Raw genomic sequence first — 14,504 nt, forward strand, 5'->3', positions numbered from 1 at the left:
CCTTGGTATTGCATGATTGTGGCCGATGGTCCCCTAGCAAGCCATTGTAGTTGTACATCAATCATGCTGTCACCTATGAGTTTTCTTCTCAGTCAAACCGCAAAACTATCTATGTGATGACGTGTAATCCATGCCTCAGACTTCCCTATGTTTTCATATCGGACAATATTGATGTGCTCATCCATATATGGGGCCACGAGGGATGAATTCTGTAGAACAGTGAAATTTGCTTTGCGGATTTTACTTTCAGGGATGTGCATATTAGATTTCTTACCTAGTGTGCCCTTTCCTTCCAATTGCCTATCATAGTGTGACATGGGGACCCAATCGGACTAAATTCATCAATAAAATCAACACAAAACTCAATGACCTCCTCTGTTCCACAGCCCTTGGCGATACATCCTTCTGGCCGAGAACGATTCCGAACGTACTTCTTTAAGACTGCCATGTATCTCTCGAAAGGGAACATATTGTGTAGGAATACAGGGCCTAAAATGTTTATCTCTTTCACAATATGAACCAGGAGGTGGGTCATAATATTAAAGAACGAAGGTGGAAAGACCATCTCAAAACTGATAAGACGTTGGACCACATCATTCTGTAGCCTTGTGAGCTTATTTGGATTGATTGCCTTCTGCAAAATTTCATTAAGAAAGGCACATAGCTTCACCACTGCTAATCTTACATTTTCTGGTAGAATACCCCTCAACACGACTGGAAGTAATTGGGTCATCAAAACGTGGCAATCATGAGACTTTAGGTTTGTGAACTTTTTCTCAATCATATTAATTCTTCCCTGCATATTCGAGGAGTAACCGGACGGTACCTGCATATTAATTCTTCTACTCTTTGCTGAGAGTGTAGCTAGCAGGACGTAAGTAGTGCTGTCCATTTTCTCTCTTCTCAGGACGTAGGTCTTCTCGTTGTTTTGTTTCTATCAAATCACGTCTTGCTTCTAGTGTATCTTTTGACTACCCATACGTACCAAGGAATCCTAGCAGGTTCACGCAAAGATTCTTCGTCAAGTGCATCACATCGATTGCGTTGCAGACCTCCAGGACATCCCAATATGGGAGCTCCCATAGTATGGACTTCTTCTTCCACATTGGGGCATGGCCGTTTTTATCATTCGGAACTTGTTTGCTTCCACGGCCCTTTCCAAACACGACATGGACATCCTTCACCATCGAGAAAACACGCTTCCCGTTTCGAAATATAGGCTTAGCACGAGTTTCTGGTTCCCCGTTGAAATGTTTTCCTTTTCTTATTAAGGGGTGGTTGAGGGGAAGGAATCGACGATGACCCATGTACACGACCTTCCTACAATTTTTTAGATACAAGCTGTCGGTTTCTTCTAGACAATGAGTGCATGCCTGGTATCCCTTATTCGACTGTCCAGACAGATTGCTAAGTGCAGGCCAATCATTGATGGTAACAAAAAACAATGCTCGCAGGTCAAAATTCTCCTGTTTGTACTCGTCCCAAACATGTACACCTTACTCCTTCCACAGCATCAAAAGTTCATCAACCAACAGTCTTAGGTACACGTCAATATCATTACCCAGTTGTTTTGGGCCTTGGATAAGCACCGGCATCATCATGTACTTCCGCTTCATGCATAGCCAAGAAGGAAGATTGAACATACAGAGGGTCACAGGCCATGTACTGTGACTGCTGCCCCACTCGCCGAATGGATTCATTCTGTCCGTACTTAAATCGAACCTTTTGTTCCTTGGGTCGTTATCAAAATCTGGGAAATCTCTATCCACGTTTCTCCACTGGGACCCATCCGCAGGGTGTCTCAGCATCTGATCTTGCTTACGCTCTTCTTTGTGCCACCGCATCAATTTAGCATTGGATTTATTTCTGAAAAAGCGCTTCAAACGTGGTATTACTGGGAAATACCACATCACCTTATCGGGAACTTTTTTCTTGACGGGCTCCCCGTCGACCTCACCAAGATCATTTTGCCTGATCTTGTACTGTTTTGCATCACAGACAGGACAAGCATCCAGTTTCTCATATTCTTCGCCTCGATAGAGAATACAATCGTTAGGACATGCGTGAATTTTCTGTACCTCCAATCCAAGAGGGCAAACAACCTTCTTTGCTTTGTATGTTGTAGAGGGTAGTTCATTTCCTTCTGGAAGCATGTTCTTTACGATTCCAAGTAGCTCCTCAAATCCCTTATCGGTGACACCATTAGCTGCCTTCCACTGCAGCATTTCAAGTGTGGTACCCAACTTTTTAAGCCCCTGCTTGCAATCTGGATACAATAATTTTTTGTGATCCTCCAACATCTTCTCAAACTTCTTTGACTCTTTTAAAGTTTCACAGTCTCTTTGTGAATCCACTAGAACCTGACCTAATTCATCAGGTGGTTGGTCTTCTGCTGCATTTTCTCCAGCCTCGTCCATTTCTTCAGCATCATCCATGGGTTCATCTTCAAAGTCTCCCGCTTCATATAGATGAGCCTAGTCTGCAATATTATGATCATCATCTTCTTCACCATCTTGCATCACAACTCCAAGTTCACCGTGCTGAGTCCAAAGAGTATAGTTATCCATGAAACCCTTTTCATAAATGTGGGCGTGTAGAGTGCTCCTCTTGGAGTATTCCTTTTTATTTTGGCAAACGCGGCACGGACAACACATAAAACCTTTCGATGACTTGTGGGCCTCCGCCGCATCGAGAAAAGACTTTAGACCATTAATCCACGCCATGGTGCACCGGTCGCCGTACATCCATTGTCAGTCCATCGATCTTCAATTTTGAATTAAGTAACAACATTATTTTACTTGTATTCATATCATTTAAATTGGCACATAACATAATGAAATACAAAAGCCATTTTTGCGAATTTAACATTGAAATACAAAATTAATAGAAGTCCAAATTAATAAATACATGTTGCGAAGGCTTTGTTTCAGGGTCACTTCCTCTAAAACCATCGAGGATTTCATTATTGGGACCAAGACCGTACTCCTTCATCGCGTCCTCATATATACCGCACCGCATCGTGGATATCGATTCTAGCCCCAAATATCAGAGTTTTCACCAAAGGATCAAGGTTAACGACATATTCACGATCCGAAACATACATTTTTTAAACTTCTCGATGGTTTCCATATGAGCCCCAATAAATACATCATTAGAGTGCCAAAATAATGCAACTAAATGCATAACAAATACCAAATGATGCATTCCACAACACATACATAGATTCCACAACACATACACATTTTATTCCACGACACATACATTCCACAACGATCACCCCCACCGGTGCCACTCCCTCCAGCTGCTGAAGCTATATTTTACTGGAAAACACTATTATTTTTTACAACATTATAAATTCTTACAATTACAATAAAATCTGAATAAATTAATTAAAATAAATCACATTAATTTGCAAATTGATTGAAAAAACTCTTACAATTACAATGTAAATATGTACATCATTATATCCTCATATTCGAATTGCACAGGCACTTACAATGAAGTCTGAAATGTAATGAAATTAGAGTTGCTATTGAGGTATTAATCATCATTGTGTGCTGTGCTATGTCACAGCTCTCTCTAAGCCCTTATTCTTCGTCGGTCTTGACCTCACCCTATCTACATAATGAAGGGTCTAGAAAGAGCTGTGACAGAGCAGGCACAATGTGACTAATGCCCCAATAGCAACACTACTTCGTTTACATTTCACACTTGCTGGTAAGTGTCTTTGAACTACAATGCAAAATCACATTAATTCTCAGTCAAAAAAACTTGAATAAATTAATTGAGAGAAATCTCTAATTAATTGAAATAAATCTCTATAACTCCTAATTATTTTGACACCCTTCAGTTCCAGGAGAACACTCTTTTCAATATCCAGAAACCATCTAGAAAAAAAAGACTTTATTTCGGAAAATGTATATGTCGGTAACCTCGACCCTGCGGTGATGACAATGCCTTTCGGGGGGGCACGGTGCGGTATAAGGATGTCACCAATCGGCTAGTCGCAGCACCAACATTTCCGATTAATAGGAACACAGCACTTGGCACAGGCAGCATGCTCGTTGATATGCTCTCAGTGCAACAACGGCCACACTGACTGCGTCAAATGCTGTCTTCGTATCAATCGGAAGTGCTGGTGATGCGACTAGCCGATTCGCGACGTCCATATAGCGCATAGTGTTTCCCCGAAAGATAGTGTCATCACTATTAGATGGAGATTAACGACGTATACTTGTTTCGAAATAAAGATTTTTTTAGCTTATAGATAGTTTCAATGTGAGCCTGAATAAATACATCACTAGAGTGTCAAAATAATCAATTCATAATAAAAAAATCTATTATAATTCTTTTATTAGTTCATTATAAAAAAATTAACTATCCACATTATGGTTATATCTACTACAATCACATGTTTTGTCTACACTCATTCTAAAAATTTCTACTATCCACATGCTCATCTAAATCTAAAAATAAAAATATGCTACGGTCATTTGTAATATATAGAAAATGATTGAAAAATATGTCAATAAATTTTTCATATTCAACCTAGCCAATAAACCTACTCCCACATTCAAGTCATCGGTTCTATATATCTCAAATCATTGTATAAATCAAAGAAATCATACTCATCCTCACTATTTCTAAAAGTTACAAATTTCTCTAACTATAGAGCATAAAACGAAGAATAAAGACTATCAATGAAGAGATGTTGAAGTTGCAAACCTTTGGCGTACGTGGATAACTAGAACACTCACTAAAATTAGAACAAATGGCGACAACTCTCTAAGGGAAGAACAACCCCAAGCTCGAGCTTCTCTGGTGAAATGGCACTGGCTCGGGCTCGGGGAGGAAGAAGGGTGCCAATTTATAGTGGGCGCATTAGTACCGGCTGGTGGCTCCAACCGATACTAACGCGCCACATTTAGTACCGGCTGGAGCCACCAGCCGGTACTAAATTTCCTCGCGGCAGTTTAGTACCGGGTGGTAGTTCCAGCCGGTACTAAACTGTCACTAGCTGTCGGTGGCAGATGTCAGAGTCTGTCGGTGGCGGACTTTAGTACCAGCTGGAGCCACCAGCCAGTACTAATAGGCTCCCAGGGTCACTGTTCCTTTGGCCCGGTACTATATTTGCACGTTAGTACCGGCCAAAACCGTGACCGGTACTAACGGCCGCGGACAAATGTGCGTTTTTCCAGTAGTGAAAACATCTTATAGCAACATATCCTCAGACCTTAAACACAATTAAATATACCGACAAATAGTCTATTGTGAGACCTTGAATCGCCGACTAATAGTTGGTTATATTTTTTACCAACTGATAGTTTGTTGGTAATGATAGACTTCTACCAACCCACGTGCAACGCTATTTTGGTGTCGTGGTATAGCGACAGACACCCCTTCATCACAATATGGGGCAGGGGCAGTGGTCGTTGACTCCATAAGTCTTTTTATAACTCATAGCTAGGGCATGCACACATCACAGTACACAGGTCTGTCACGTCATCATCGATCGCACCTGGGCTCATATAATTATTTATGCGTTGCAGCATGAAAAGTTTCATTAACGGTTATAATAGATGACAGAGCAGTTATTAAACACATGTCATGTCACGATCTGGGACTTCTCCTGGTTTAGCACCTCCCCTGCTTCCCTCTCTCCCCTCGCGGCAACCGTATGTCAAGGCCCCTCGCGGCGGCGCAGCACCACCTGCAGAGGCCTAGCCCCCGGATCCAGGCGGGATCCAGGCCACACCTTGGCGCGGGAGGCGAGCCAGCCCCCAGGCAGGTCCTTGCAGGGTGACTCGGGCCAATCAGCGCGACCATGGACAAGGTGGAGCAGCAGCCTATTGAACCGATCGAGAGAAGAAGAGGTGGAGCAGCAGCTGTCCAAGCAGCAAATCAAGGACAAAGATGGCGACGGTATGCCTGCGTTCGCTGGGGCAGATCTCGACAGAGGAGGAGCTGACCCTCCTGACGCGCCATATGCATGAGGCCAGCAGCGCCGACGAGGAAGAGCTCCGCGAGGCCTTCCGCATCTCCGACCAGGACCAGAGCGGCTTCATCTCCCACGATGAGATTCGCCACGTCCTCCAGAACCTCGGCGAGCGCCTCTCCGGCCTCGAGCACTGCCACCTCAACTCCACCTGCTCCAGCTCGCTCACTGCTGAGGCGGCCGAGTCAGGATCAGCCGCGTGTTAGACGACCTACAGATTAGTGCGACGAACCTGACGTCCTCACAGGATTTGCTAGCCGAGGTGGAGGGAGAGGTTGAGGTGACTTGTTGAGTCAATTTGGAGAGGCTGTTGGTTCCACTATCCTTTGACAGTTTTTATATTTTTATCTAGTCTTTTATCTCTTCATTTAATTAGGATTTTTAGTTAGTTTTTTGGAGATGCTCTAACCCAAACAAAGGATTGCTGGAACCGAAGTAGCGAACTAGGTCCTCCGTCGATCTGACCCACCTTCATTTTTAGCTTCTTCTAATTTGGATTGATCTGATCTTCACAGCAGGCCGCAATTGATGATCCCTCTGTTTCATTCTCTACTTCATCTTCTACCTCCAGCCTTCCCGCCCTTCCAGCGCCGGCCCGCCACCTGCAGCCACCCCTTCGAGCTAGGGATGCGCCCCACCCGCCGCCGCTTCACGTCGTCGTCGTCCTCGCCATGGCCCCGCCCAACCGTCATCCTCCACCCCCGCGCACCACCGCTGGGCCGGCCTGCCGCCGCCGGTCCTCCTTCTAAGGCCGGCGGTGAGCAACCCCCCCCCCCTACCCCACCCCAATAACCCTAACCTTGCCAGAGTTGGAGATGAAGGTGTAGATGGGACCCCCCCCTAGTACCCCACCCCAATAACCCTAACCTTGCCAGAGTTGGAGATGAAGGTGTAGATGGGGAAAAAGAAATTTCGAGTGAGGAGAGCCTCCAAATCACTCGAATGAGGTAAGTTTTACCATTTTTTCCTTTTCTTTTTCCAATGAATTTAGAGAAATTGACTGTTGGTTTGTTTCTAAGAAATTTTTGAAATTGATATACTTCAACTTCACTGCACGTCTGAAATTGATTAAGAGCCATGTGCCCTGATATTTTGTAGGGCAAAATTCCATGTATGGCTGTAATTAAGAGTTCCCAAAATTTTTCCAACGCTGCAATAACTTCGAATGTTTGACCACTAATTAGGAATATTAAATATGGATAATTGATAAAACTCATTCCACAACCCCCGTGTGAAATTGCGAGACGAATCTTTTAAGCCAAATTGGACCATAATTAGACAATATCATGCTACAGTAAACAACCTTTAATAATAGATTAATTAGGCTTAATAAATTTGTCTCGTGATTTCCCGTCTATCCATGTAATTAGTTTTATAATTAGATTATGTTTAGTCCTTCTAAACTTCGATTGAAAATTGCTATGGTGAATTTCGTTCAAAAATTTTCATGATCTAAACACGAAATGGTAGTCTCTTCCGTAACCCTGGAAATTTCACACTCCCTTCCTTGACTCTACTGTTGCATCCGTCAGACCCATCCCATTATTAGAGTTATTGCCGGTGGTATGGGAGAAGTAGCCGGCTTTGTTTAGTTAAAAAAATTGGCCAAAACGAACATCAAATGTTTGAACACATGTATGGAGTATTAAATGTGGACAAAAAAATAATTGCACAGTTCACATGTAATTTGCGAGACAAATCTTTTGAGCCTAATTGCGCCATGATTTGACAATGTGGTGCTACAGTAAACATTTGCTAATGATAGATCAATCAAGCTTAATAAATTTATTTCGCAGTTTACAAGCGGAATCAGTAATTTATTTTGTTATTAGTCTACGTTTAATACTTCAAATGTGTCTATGTACTTCAAAAACATTACACCCAAAGAGCTTTACACCCATTACAATCCCCTACGCCTACCCCTGCAATTCCACCCGACACAAGCAAAGGCGAACTCCCCCCACCCCCACCCCCGCCCCCCAATTGAATTTGAGCATCTCCAGCAGACTACTTATCTTTCATACCTTATATATTTTCTCTCTCCATTACCAATAATTTTTTTTACATTTTTGATAGCAACTGTTATAGCAGATTACTCAACGGATAGGATGGAGGTAGAAACCCCCTACATTTGAGGGAGAGGGAGATGTGTTTTGACGATTGCCAAAAAATTTTTGGTATTAGCGATGGAATTGGTAGTCTGCTGGAGCATCACCCATTACCTAAAGGGCAGGTTTTTGATATTGGAGAGAGAGATAGGTAGTCTGCTGGAGATGCTCAGACAGCTTAAAGATCTTGTTTGGATTTGATGCTCGCTTTGACCACAATCTTAGCTTTCTAGGGTAACCACATAATGCATAACTGCTGCTTTACCTTTTACTTTTTTTTTCAAGAGAAAAACGTTGTAGAATGATTTCCATTGGTGCTCAAGAAGATCAAAGCCTGTAATTTAGTTAGCATAGTACTAGTCCCGGAAGAGTCTTGATAGTTGTTATATCAATTTGGGCATGTTCTTTCTTTACAACTAGTTTTCTATAAACAAAAACTCCTCGTGATGAGCCACAATTCAAAACACGTCTCCGGTCACCAAGATTCTAGGGGGATCATGTACTGATGTAAGCCCGCGATGAGACAGAAGTCAAAACACATGTCTCCACCAGCACATGGTTTGTCTTTAAGAAGGCTCGCGGCAGCGGAAGACCCTGCCATTAACCAGCTCCATCAGCTCTGCTGCCTGGAGGTGTGCTAGTATCTGTTCAACGAAGCAAGCGTGTGGCCATGGCGATGTTCACCAGAGCCTTGCAATTGGCTCTCAGGTAGGTGTGGTCTGAGTTCAGTTTCAGGCTTTCAGCTAGTGTTGGCAGAACCATGGCATCAATGGATTTCGTGTCTCGCAGGGAGAAGAGGAGCAGGATCATTGGGGATCGCCGTCAGGCTTCCTCGCCAATTCCTTCTCATCCTCGGCTCCGAGCTCCCAGAGTCCGCAGAGGTGATGTACACAGTAGTGCTCTGTTTTCCTACATCGGAGATGGATGCATGGAGGTGAAGTGTCATGTGGAATTATTGGTGGCCTGTAGGCTGGCCGGGAAAGTCGCCGTCATCACCGGTGGCGCGAGCGGCATAGGCAAGGCGACCGCCGCCGAGTTCGTCAGGAACGGCGCCAAGGTGGTGATCGCCGACATCCAGGACGACCTGGGCCACGCCGTGGCCAAGGAGCTCGGCGGCCCGGGCGCGGCATGCTACACCCGCTGCGACGTGGCCGACGAGGCGCAGGTCGCGGCGGCCGTGGACCTCGCGGTCGCCCGCCACGGGCACCTCGACGTCATGTTCAACCACGCCGGCATCGGGGGCGCCACGGGGACGCCGCCGCCGCTGGGCGCCGTGGACCTCGCGGACTTCGACCGCGTGATGGCGGTCAACGCCCGGGGCGTGCTGGCGGGGCTCAAGCACGCGGCGCGGGTCATGGTCCCGCGCCGCCGCGGCAGCATCATCTGCACCGCGAGCGTCGCCGCGCTGCTGGGCGGCGTGGCCACCCCGGCGTACGGCGCGTCCAAGGCGGCGGTGCTGGGGCTGGTGCGCGCCGCGGCAGCGGAGCTGGCGCGCTCCGGCGTGCGCGTGAACGCCATCTGCCCCAGCGCCATCGTGACGCCCATGTGCCTGCAGAGCCTCGGGTCGTGGCTCCCCGGGATGAGCCCGGAGGAGATCAAGCGGATGGTGGAGGTCGACACGAACCCGATGGCCGGGACGGTGCTCGAGGCGGAGGACATCGCGAGGGCGGCGCTGTACCTGGCGTCCGACGAGGCCAAGTACGTGAACGGGCACAACTTCGTCATCGACGGCGGCTTGTCGGTTTCGGTGGGCAAGACAGCCTAGTAAAGATGCCGGCGCCACCATGCCGTGAAGCAAGGATCAATCAGCTGCCGATTAATTTCGGGGGCTATTGGCCCTGTTTGATTCTGCTTTTGTGAACCTCTGAGAAGTAGGATTCGGAGATTATGCTATCCGGAGAATCGGCTCTCTAAATAAGCTGATTATTTGACAATTCTAATTATTTCGAGTCGATTCTCTGAGTTGAGGGGTAAAATATCTAAAATGCCCCTAAGGCTGATAATATTTCTTTTATATTGAATACAAGCATATATTTCTAAAGCAAGGATTGTTTCTTTGGTCCGTTAATCGGAGTTCTAATCGGAATCAGGTGACCGTTTGCTGAGTTAAGGATTCGAGACCGTTTAGAATTAGCGTTTGGCGAGTAAAATAATAAAAAACTAAAGTTCTCGACTGACACACTATGCTAATCAATATATATTTATAATTTTATATGACTTCCTGCTACGTACAGGCATATTAACTAGTACAAGCAGAATTCAATAATTCTTATGTTTTTCTGAGTATCTTGATCATATAATTATATTATAATTAGATCACAAATTATGATTCACACCATTATTAGAAACGAGAAAGCAAAAATCCGATCCAAATTTCCATGAATTAATCACAAAAGCAGCGGTAAAAAAGCTTACACAATTATAGAACCAAGGCAAGCACCGAACTAGAAGTCTAGAACAGAGGCAACAAGACAAGAAGCAATGGAGCACAAATTAAACACGGCACCCGCAGACAAGCATTCATAGGTCTTGAGGGACTTGGAAACGACGATGCTCGCTTGCTTGCTTCTGAATCGATGAAGCTTGCTTGCTTGGTCGGGGGACGGAAGGGCCGGTCGCGGAGCTGCTCCACATCGGGGAGAGCAGGGGTGTGAGTCAGCGGCGCCGGAGCCGCTCCACATTGGGGAGGGCAGGGGCGCGAGTCAAGGGCACCAGCGCAGCTCTCCTCGGAGGCGTCGTAGATTCGGAGTCATGGAAGAGGGGCGGCGGCGCACTAGGGGCAGGGAGGAGGCGCCGGAGCCCGAGCAAAGGCGTCGCAGGGAGAGGGCGGCGGGGAAGGGGTGCACATGAGTGGCATCGGAAGGAGAGGGCTGACGGGAAGATAGAGCAGTCATTAAAAAAAATCACTCGCTTACTAGGTACGCGAGGTTTGGGACGCGTCGGGGAGAATCGGACTTTCAGTTGTTTTGACGATTTTTTTATAAGTGGCGGCCGATAGAAGCAAAAATTAAATGAGACGTTTGTGTGGACTTTTTGGCTTATTTTCATCTAGAATCCGCTTATAAGCGGAAATAAACAGGACCATTAGCCTAACCTCCCTCGCTCATGTAGAATAAGCTGTGCATTCTTGACTTCTTGTGCGGTCGAGAACAGTCCAGCGCTCATTCAACGCAGCTGCTGTGATTCAAGAAAATATCGCATGTCGTTTGGCTCCATCCGAGCAGTCTACCTCATGTACGGATTCATGGCGTCAACTTTTTGTCCGTGCCGCCGGGGACACAAGGAACCGACGGTTTCCGGGGGCTGTCGCCATCGGCCTCGTGGACCTCGCGTGTGGTCTCTGTGGAGACCTGTTATGTAATGCGCGCCACTGCCCACTGGCATGGCAGATACTCCCTTCGTATTTTTTTTACATGTGAGGTGGTTAATAAGCACCGCCTAATCTTCTCTCCGCGAAGTAAGTATTATAATAAACTGTAAACATATTGAATGATGAAGTGGAAGAGGAAGATGAGATAAGAGATAAGAAGCGGGCAGTAAAATTACTACGAAACTAAAAATTTTTGGGAGAGAGACAAATAGATCATATATTAATGGTGAAGGACTAACTACTATAGAAATGAATTGAGAGATAGGCCGCAATGATCATTAAAACCAGCAACCATCTGTACTATTAACCTTTCTCTTAAAAGTGCATCGGTTTCTTCCTCCGGCGATTAATGAGTCCATCAGTTTCTCCCTTGCATGCAGCCCGTCCGTTAGCCTCCGAAGGACCGGAATGAGCGGCAAGAGGGGATGAATGAGAGCCGATAAAAAAGATCTCTCCGAAAAGTTGATTCCAATTCACTGCTCAAAACATCTCTTTTCTAATCGTGAAGATAATACGAGTCAACTAGTCACATGCTCATTCTAGGAGCGATTAGGAATCATTTACACAAAATGGAAACAATGCGGAAATAAAGCACGCATCAAACAAAAACTTGCATTGAAAAGAGGCTAAACCACCTCTAAAGCACCCTAACTAAGCATGCATAAATTAATTAAAACAAAGTAGTGATTAGTAACATGGATTAATTAAATCTAAGCAGGGTTAGCGTGAAGGATTAATTATGTAAATAAAATTCAAACCATATTAGCACTTAGATTAACGAACAAGCATGCAACATATTGAAAGAATAATTAATCGGAGTATGTATGCACGATGAATAAACAAGGGCCACCTGCTGTTGTGCTCCAGCGTGTGGGCCTGCCGATTGGGCCTGGTCTGCGCTGCTGCCTGACCCGCTGGGCCGCTGGCTCCCACGCGCGCGATTTTTTCTTTTTTATATTTAAAAAAAACAAAATTTCAAAAATATATGTCCGTTTCGAAAAATTTCGAAAATATACCCCGGTCGCCCCGGCGACAGACCCTAAATGTAATTTTTTCTTCTAATTTGCAAATAGGTGCCCGGCCGGGGGCGTGCGTGTGCAAGGAGGACCTGTCGCCCCCCCCCCCCCCCCCCTCGGGCGACCGGCTCTTGCCCCCCATATAAGCATTCTACTCTTATTTCCTCCTCATTTGAGCCCAAAAATTCCACCAGAAAAAAAAGAGAGGGGTGAGGAGAAGGGAAGCGGCGAAGCCCTCCCGGATTGCGCACTTGTGATCTGCAGGTTAGTACATTTAGCTTATGTATTTTTTCATTGGTATTGTAGAGTAATTTAATTTAATTAGTGCTATAGTAGAACCATTTAAGTAGGAGTTTAATGATACTTTAGTTACGTAGTAGTAAATTAGTTTAGAAAATTAGTATTACGCGTTTATAATTACAATTGCAGTACTATTAGAGACGTGTTTATAAATTAATTACGATTTAGAATAGAATTTCGCATATGCAGTATAGAATTTGAGTGTCATCGCGTAGTTATGAATACTTATATGTTATAGTTGAAATTCATACTTAGTTTTTACGAATTATTGAATAAGATAGTGAAGTAAAGAGTATAACTCGATAAGTATTCTGTGATATACAGATAGGTCGAGCAAGATGCAGTTTCAAGTATTTTTTGGTGACTACAATGTTTTGTATGGGCCAAATGGAGTAGACATTTTTGCCTTTAAGTGCACATCTAGCGCCATAGATAAACCTCTGGAGAGGAATTTTGGTTCCATATGTAAGTGGCTGCAGCGTGGGTTCCATGTTGATCCGGAGACACATGTGATGACCGTCCAGTCTCTTGTTAATATTGGAGGTAGAAAGTGATTTATGAGAATTGACGATGATACATAGCACTGATGACTGGCAGAAATACATGTAAGCTGCTCTAGAGCATGGGTGGCCTCTGGCCATTCTTGTTCAAATCCGGGAGAAGAAACAAAATGAAATCCAACATGGTGCGGATTAAGAAACTCCGAGTATTCGAAGAGAGACCAACTATGTTGAGCAAGATGAGTCAGAAGAGATAGAGAACCAAAACATCGGACCACAGGGCCTTACTGATGAGGGAGAGAGGATACATAGCATTGTGGACGAGATGGAGGCATATGACCAAACCGCAATAGAGATGGAAGAATATGAGGGCTCATCTGATGACGAGCAGTACTCATTGCCAAAATAGTGGAAGGAACATGGTTTTGCAATCATGTCGCAGAAGACGTACGAAATCAGGAGTGGGAGTACAGAGGGAATGAGGTAGTGCAAGGTGCAACATATCTAAACATTGAAGCCGTAAAAGATGCTGTGAGATTATGGGCAATATCATTGAAACGAGAATTTAGAGTCGTAAAGTCTGGCAGTAAAGAATATGAGGTGAAGTATGTTAATGATGGATGTCCATGGCGAGTACATGCATTCAAGGGAAAATGGAAGTCGAACTGGAAATGTTCCATTGTGATAGAGCACACTTGTTTGCTGTCAGAAGTTCTTCCCTCGCATCGCAATATATCATGCGACTTTGTTGCAAAGCAAATATATGGGTTGATTATGGACAACCTAAATTATGAGCCAAAAATGATTGTTCGACACATTGAGCAGACTTACCAGTACACCATTAGTTATTTGAAGGCATGGCGGGCTATACAAAGGGTGTTCGAGATGCGGTTCGGCACATACGAGGCATCATATGATAACCTACCTCGTATGTTATCCTAGATTGCTGCTAGAAATTCTGGAAGCTTTTATTACACATACCTCGTACCAGCCGTGACTAGGGGCAAAGCATTCTGCAACGAGCCTTCTTTTGCCTAGGTGCCTGTGTTAGGGCATTTCAGTGTTGTCTTCCAGTGATCTGCATTGATGGCACATTTCTGACTAGAAGGTATAAATGTCAGATACTCACCGCAATCGGGGTAGATTGCAACAACCAAATAGTTCCGCTAGCATTTGCATTTGTTGAGAATGAGAACTTAGACAGTTGGTATTGGT

The 14,504-nt window shown here is 44.8% G+C and overlaps 2 protein-coding genes across 3 annotated transcripts; both read left to right on the forward strand.

The window, feature by feature from the left end:
- The first annotated feature begins 5,685 nt into the window (after positions 1-5,685).
- LOC120712285 (calmodulin-like) lies at positions 5,686-6,514 on the forward strand. Its single transcript, XM_039998042.1, has one exon. It carries the CDS (start codon positions 5,914-5,916, stop codon positions 6,199-6,201), a length of 288 nt encoding a protein of 95 aa, XP_039853976.1. The 5' UTR covers positions 5,686-5,913; the 3' UTR covers positions 6,202-6,514.
- Positions 6,515-8,433: 1,919 nt separating this feature from the next.
- Positions 8,434-10,166, forward strand: LOC120712284 (momilactone A synthase-like). 2 transcript variants are annotated; one of them, XM_039998040.1, is made up of 2 exons: positions 8,434-8,811; positions 8,893-10,166. In XM_039998040.1, the coding sequence occupies exons 1-2, from the start codon at positions 8,774-8,776 to the stop codon at positions 9,866-9,868; spliced, it is 1,014 nt and encodes a 337-aa protein (XP_039853974.1). In that variant the 5' UTR covers positions 8,434-8,773; the 3' UTR covers positions 9,869-10,166. The 2 variants fall into 2 exon arrangements, with proteins under 2 accessions (XP_039853974.1, XP_039853975.1); XM_039998041.1 differs by having other exon boundaries at positions 8,439-8,815.
- Positions 10,167-14,504: the final 4,338 nt, after the last annotated feature.

This window comes from Panicum virgatum, chromosome 6K (genome assembly GCF_016808335.1).
Source record: "Panicum virgatum strain AP13 chromosome 6K, P.virgatum_v5, whole genome shotgun sequence".
In the NCBI taxonomy this organism is placed as follows: Eukaryota; Viridiplantae; Streptophyta; class Magnoliopsida; order Poales; family Poaceae; genus Panicum; species Panicum virgatum.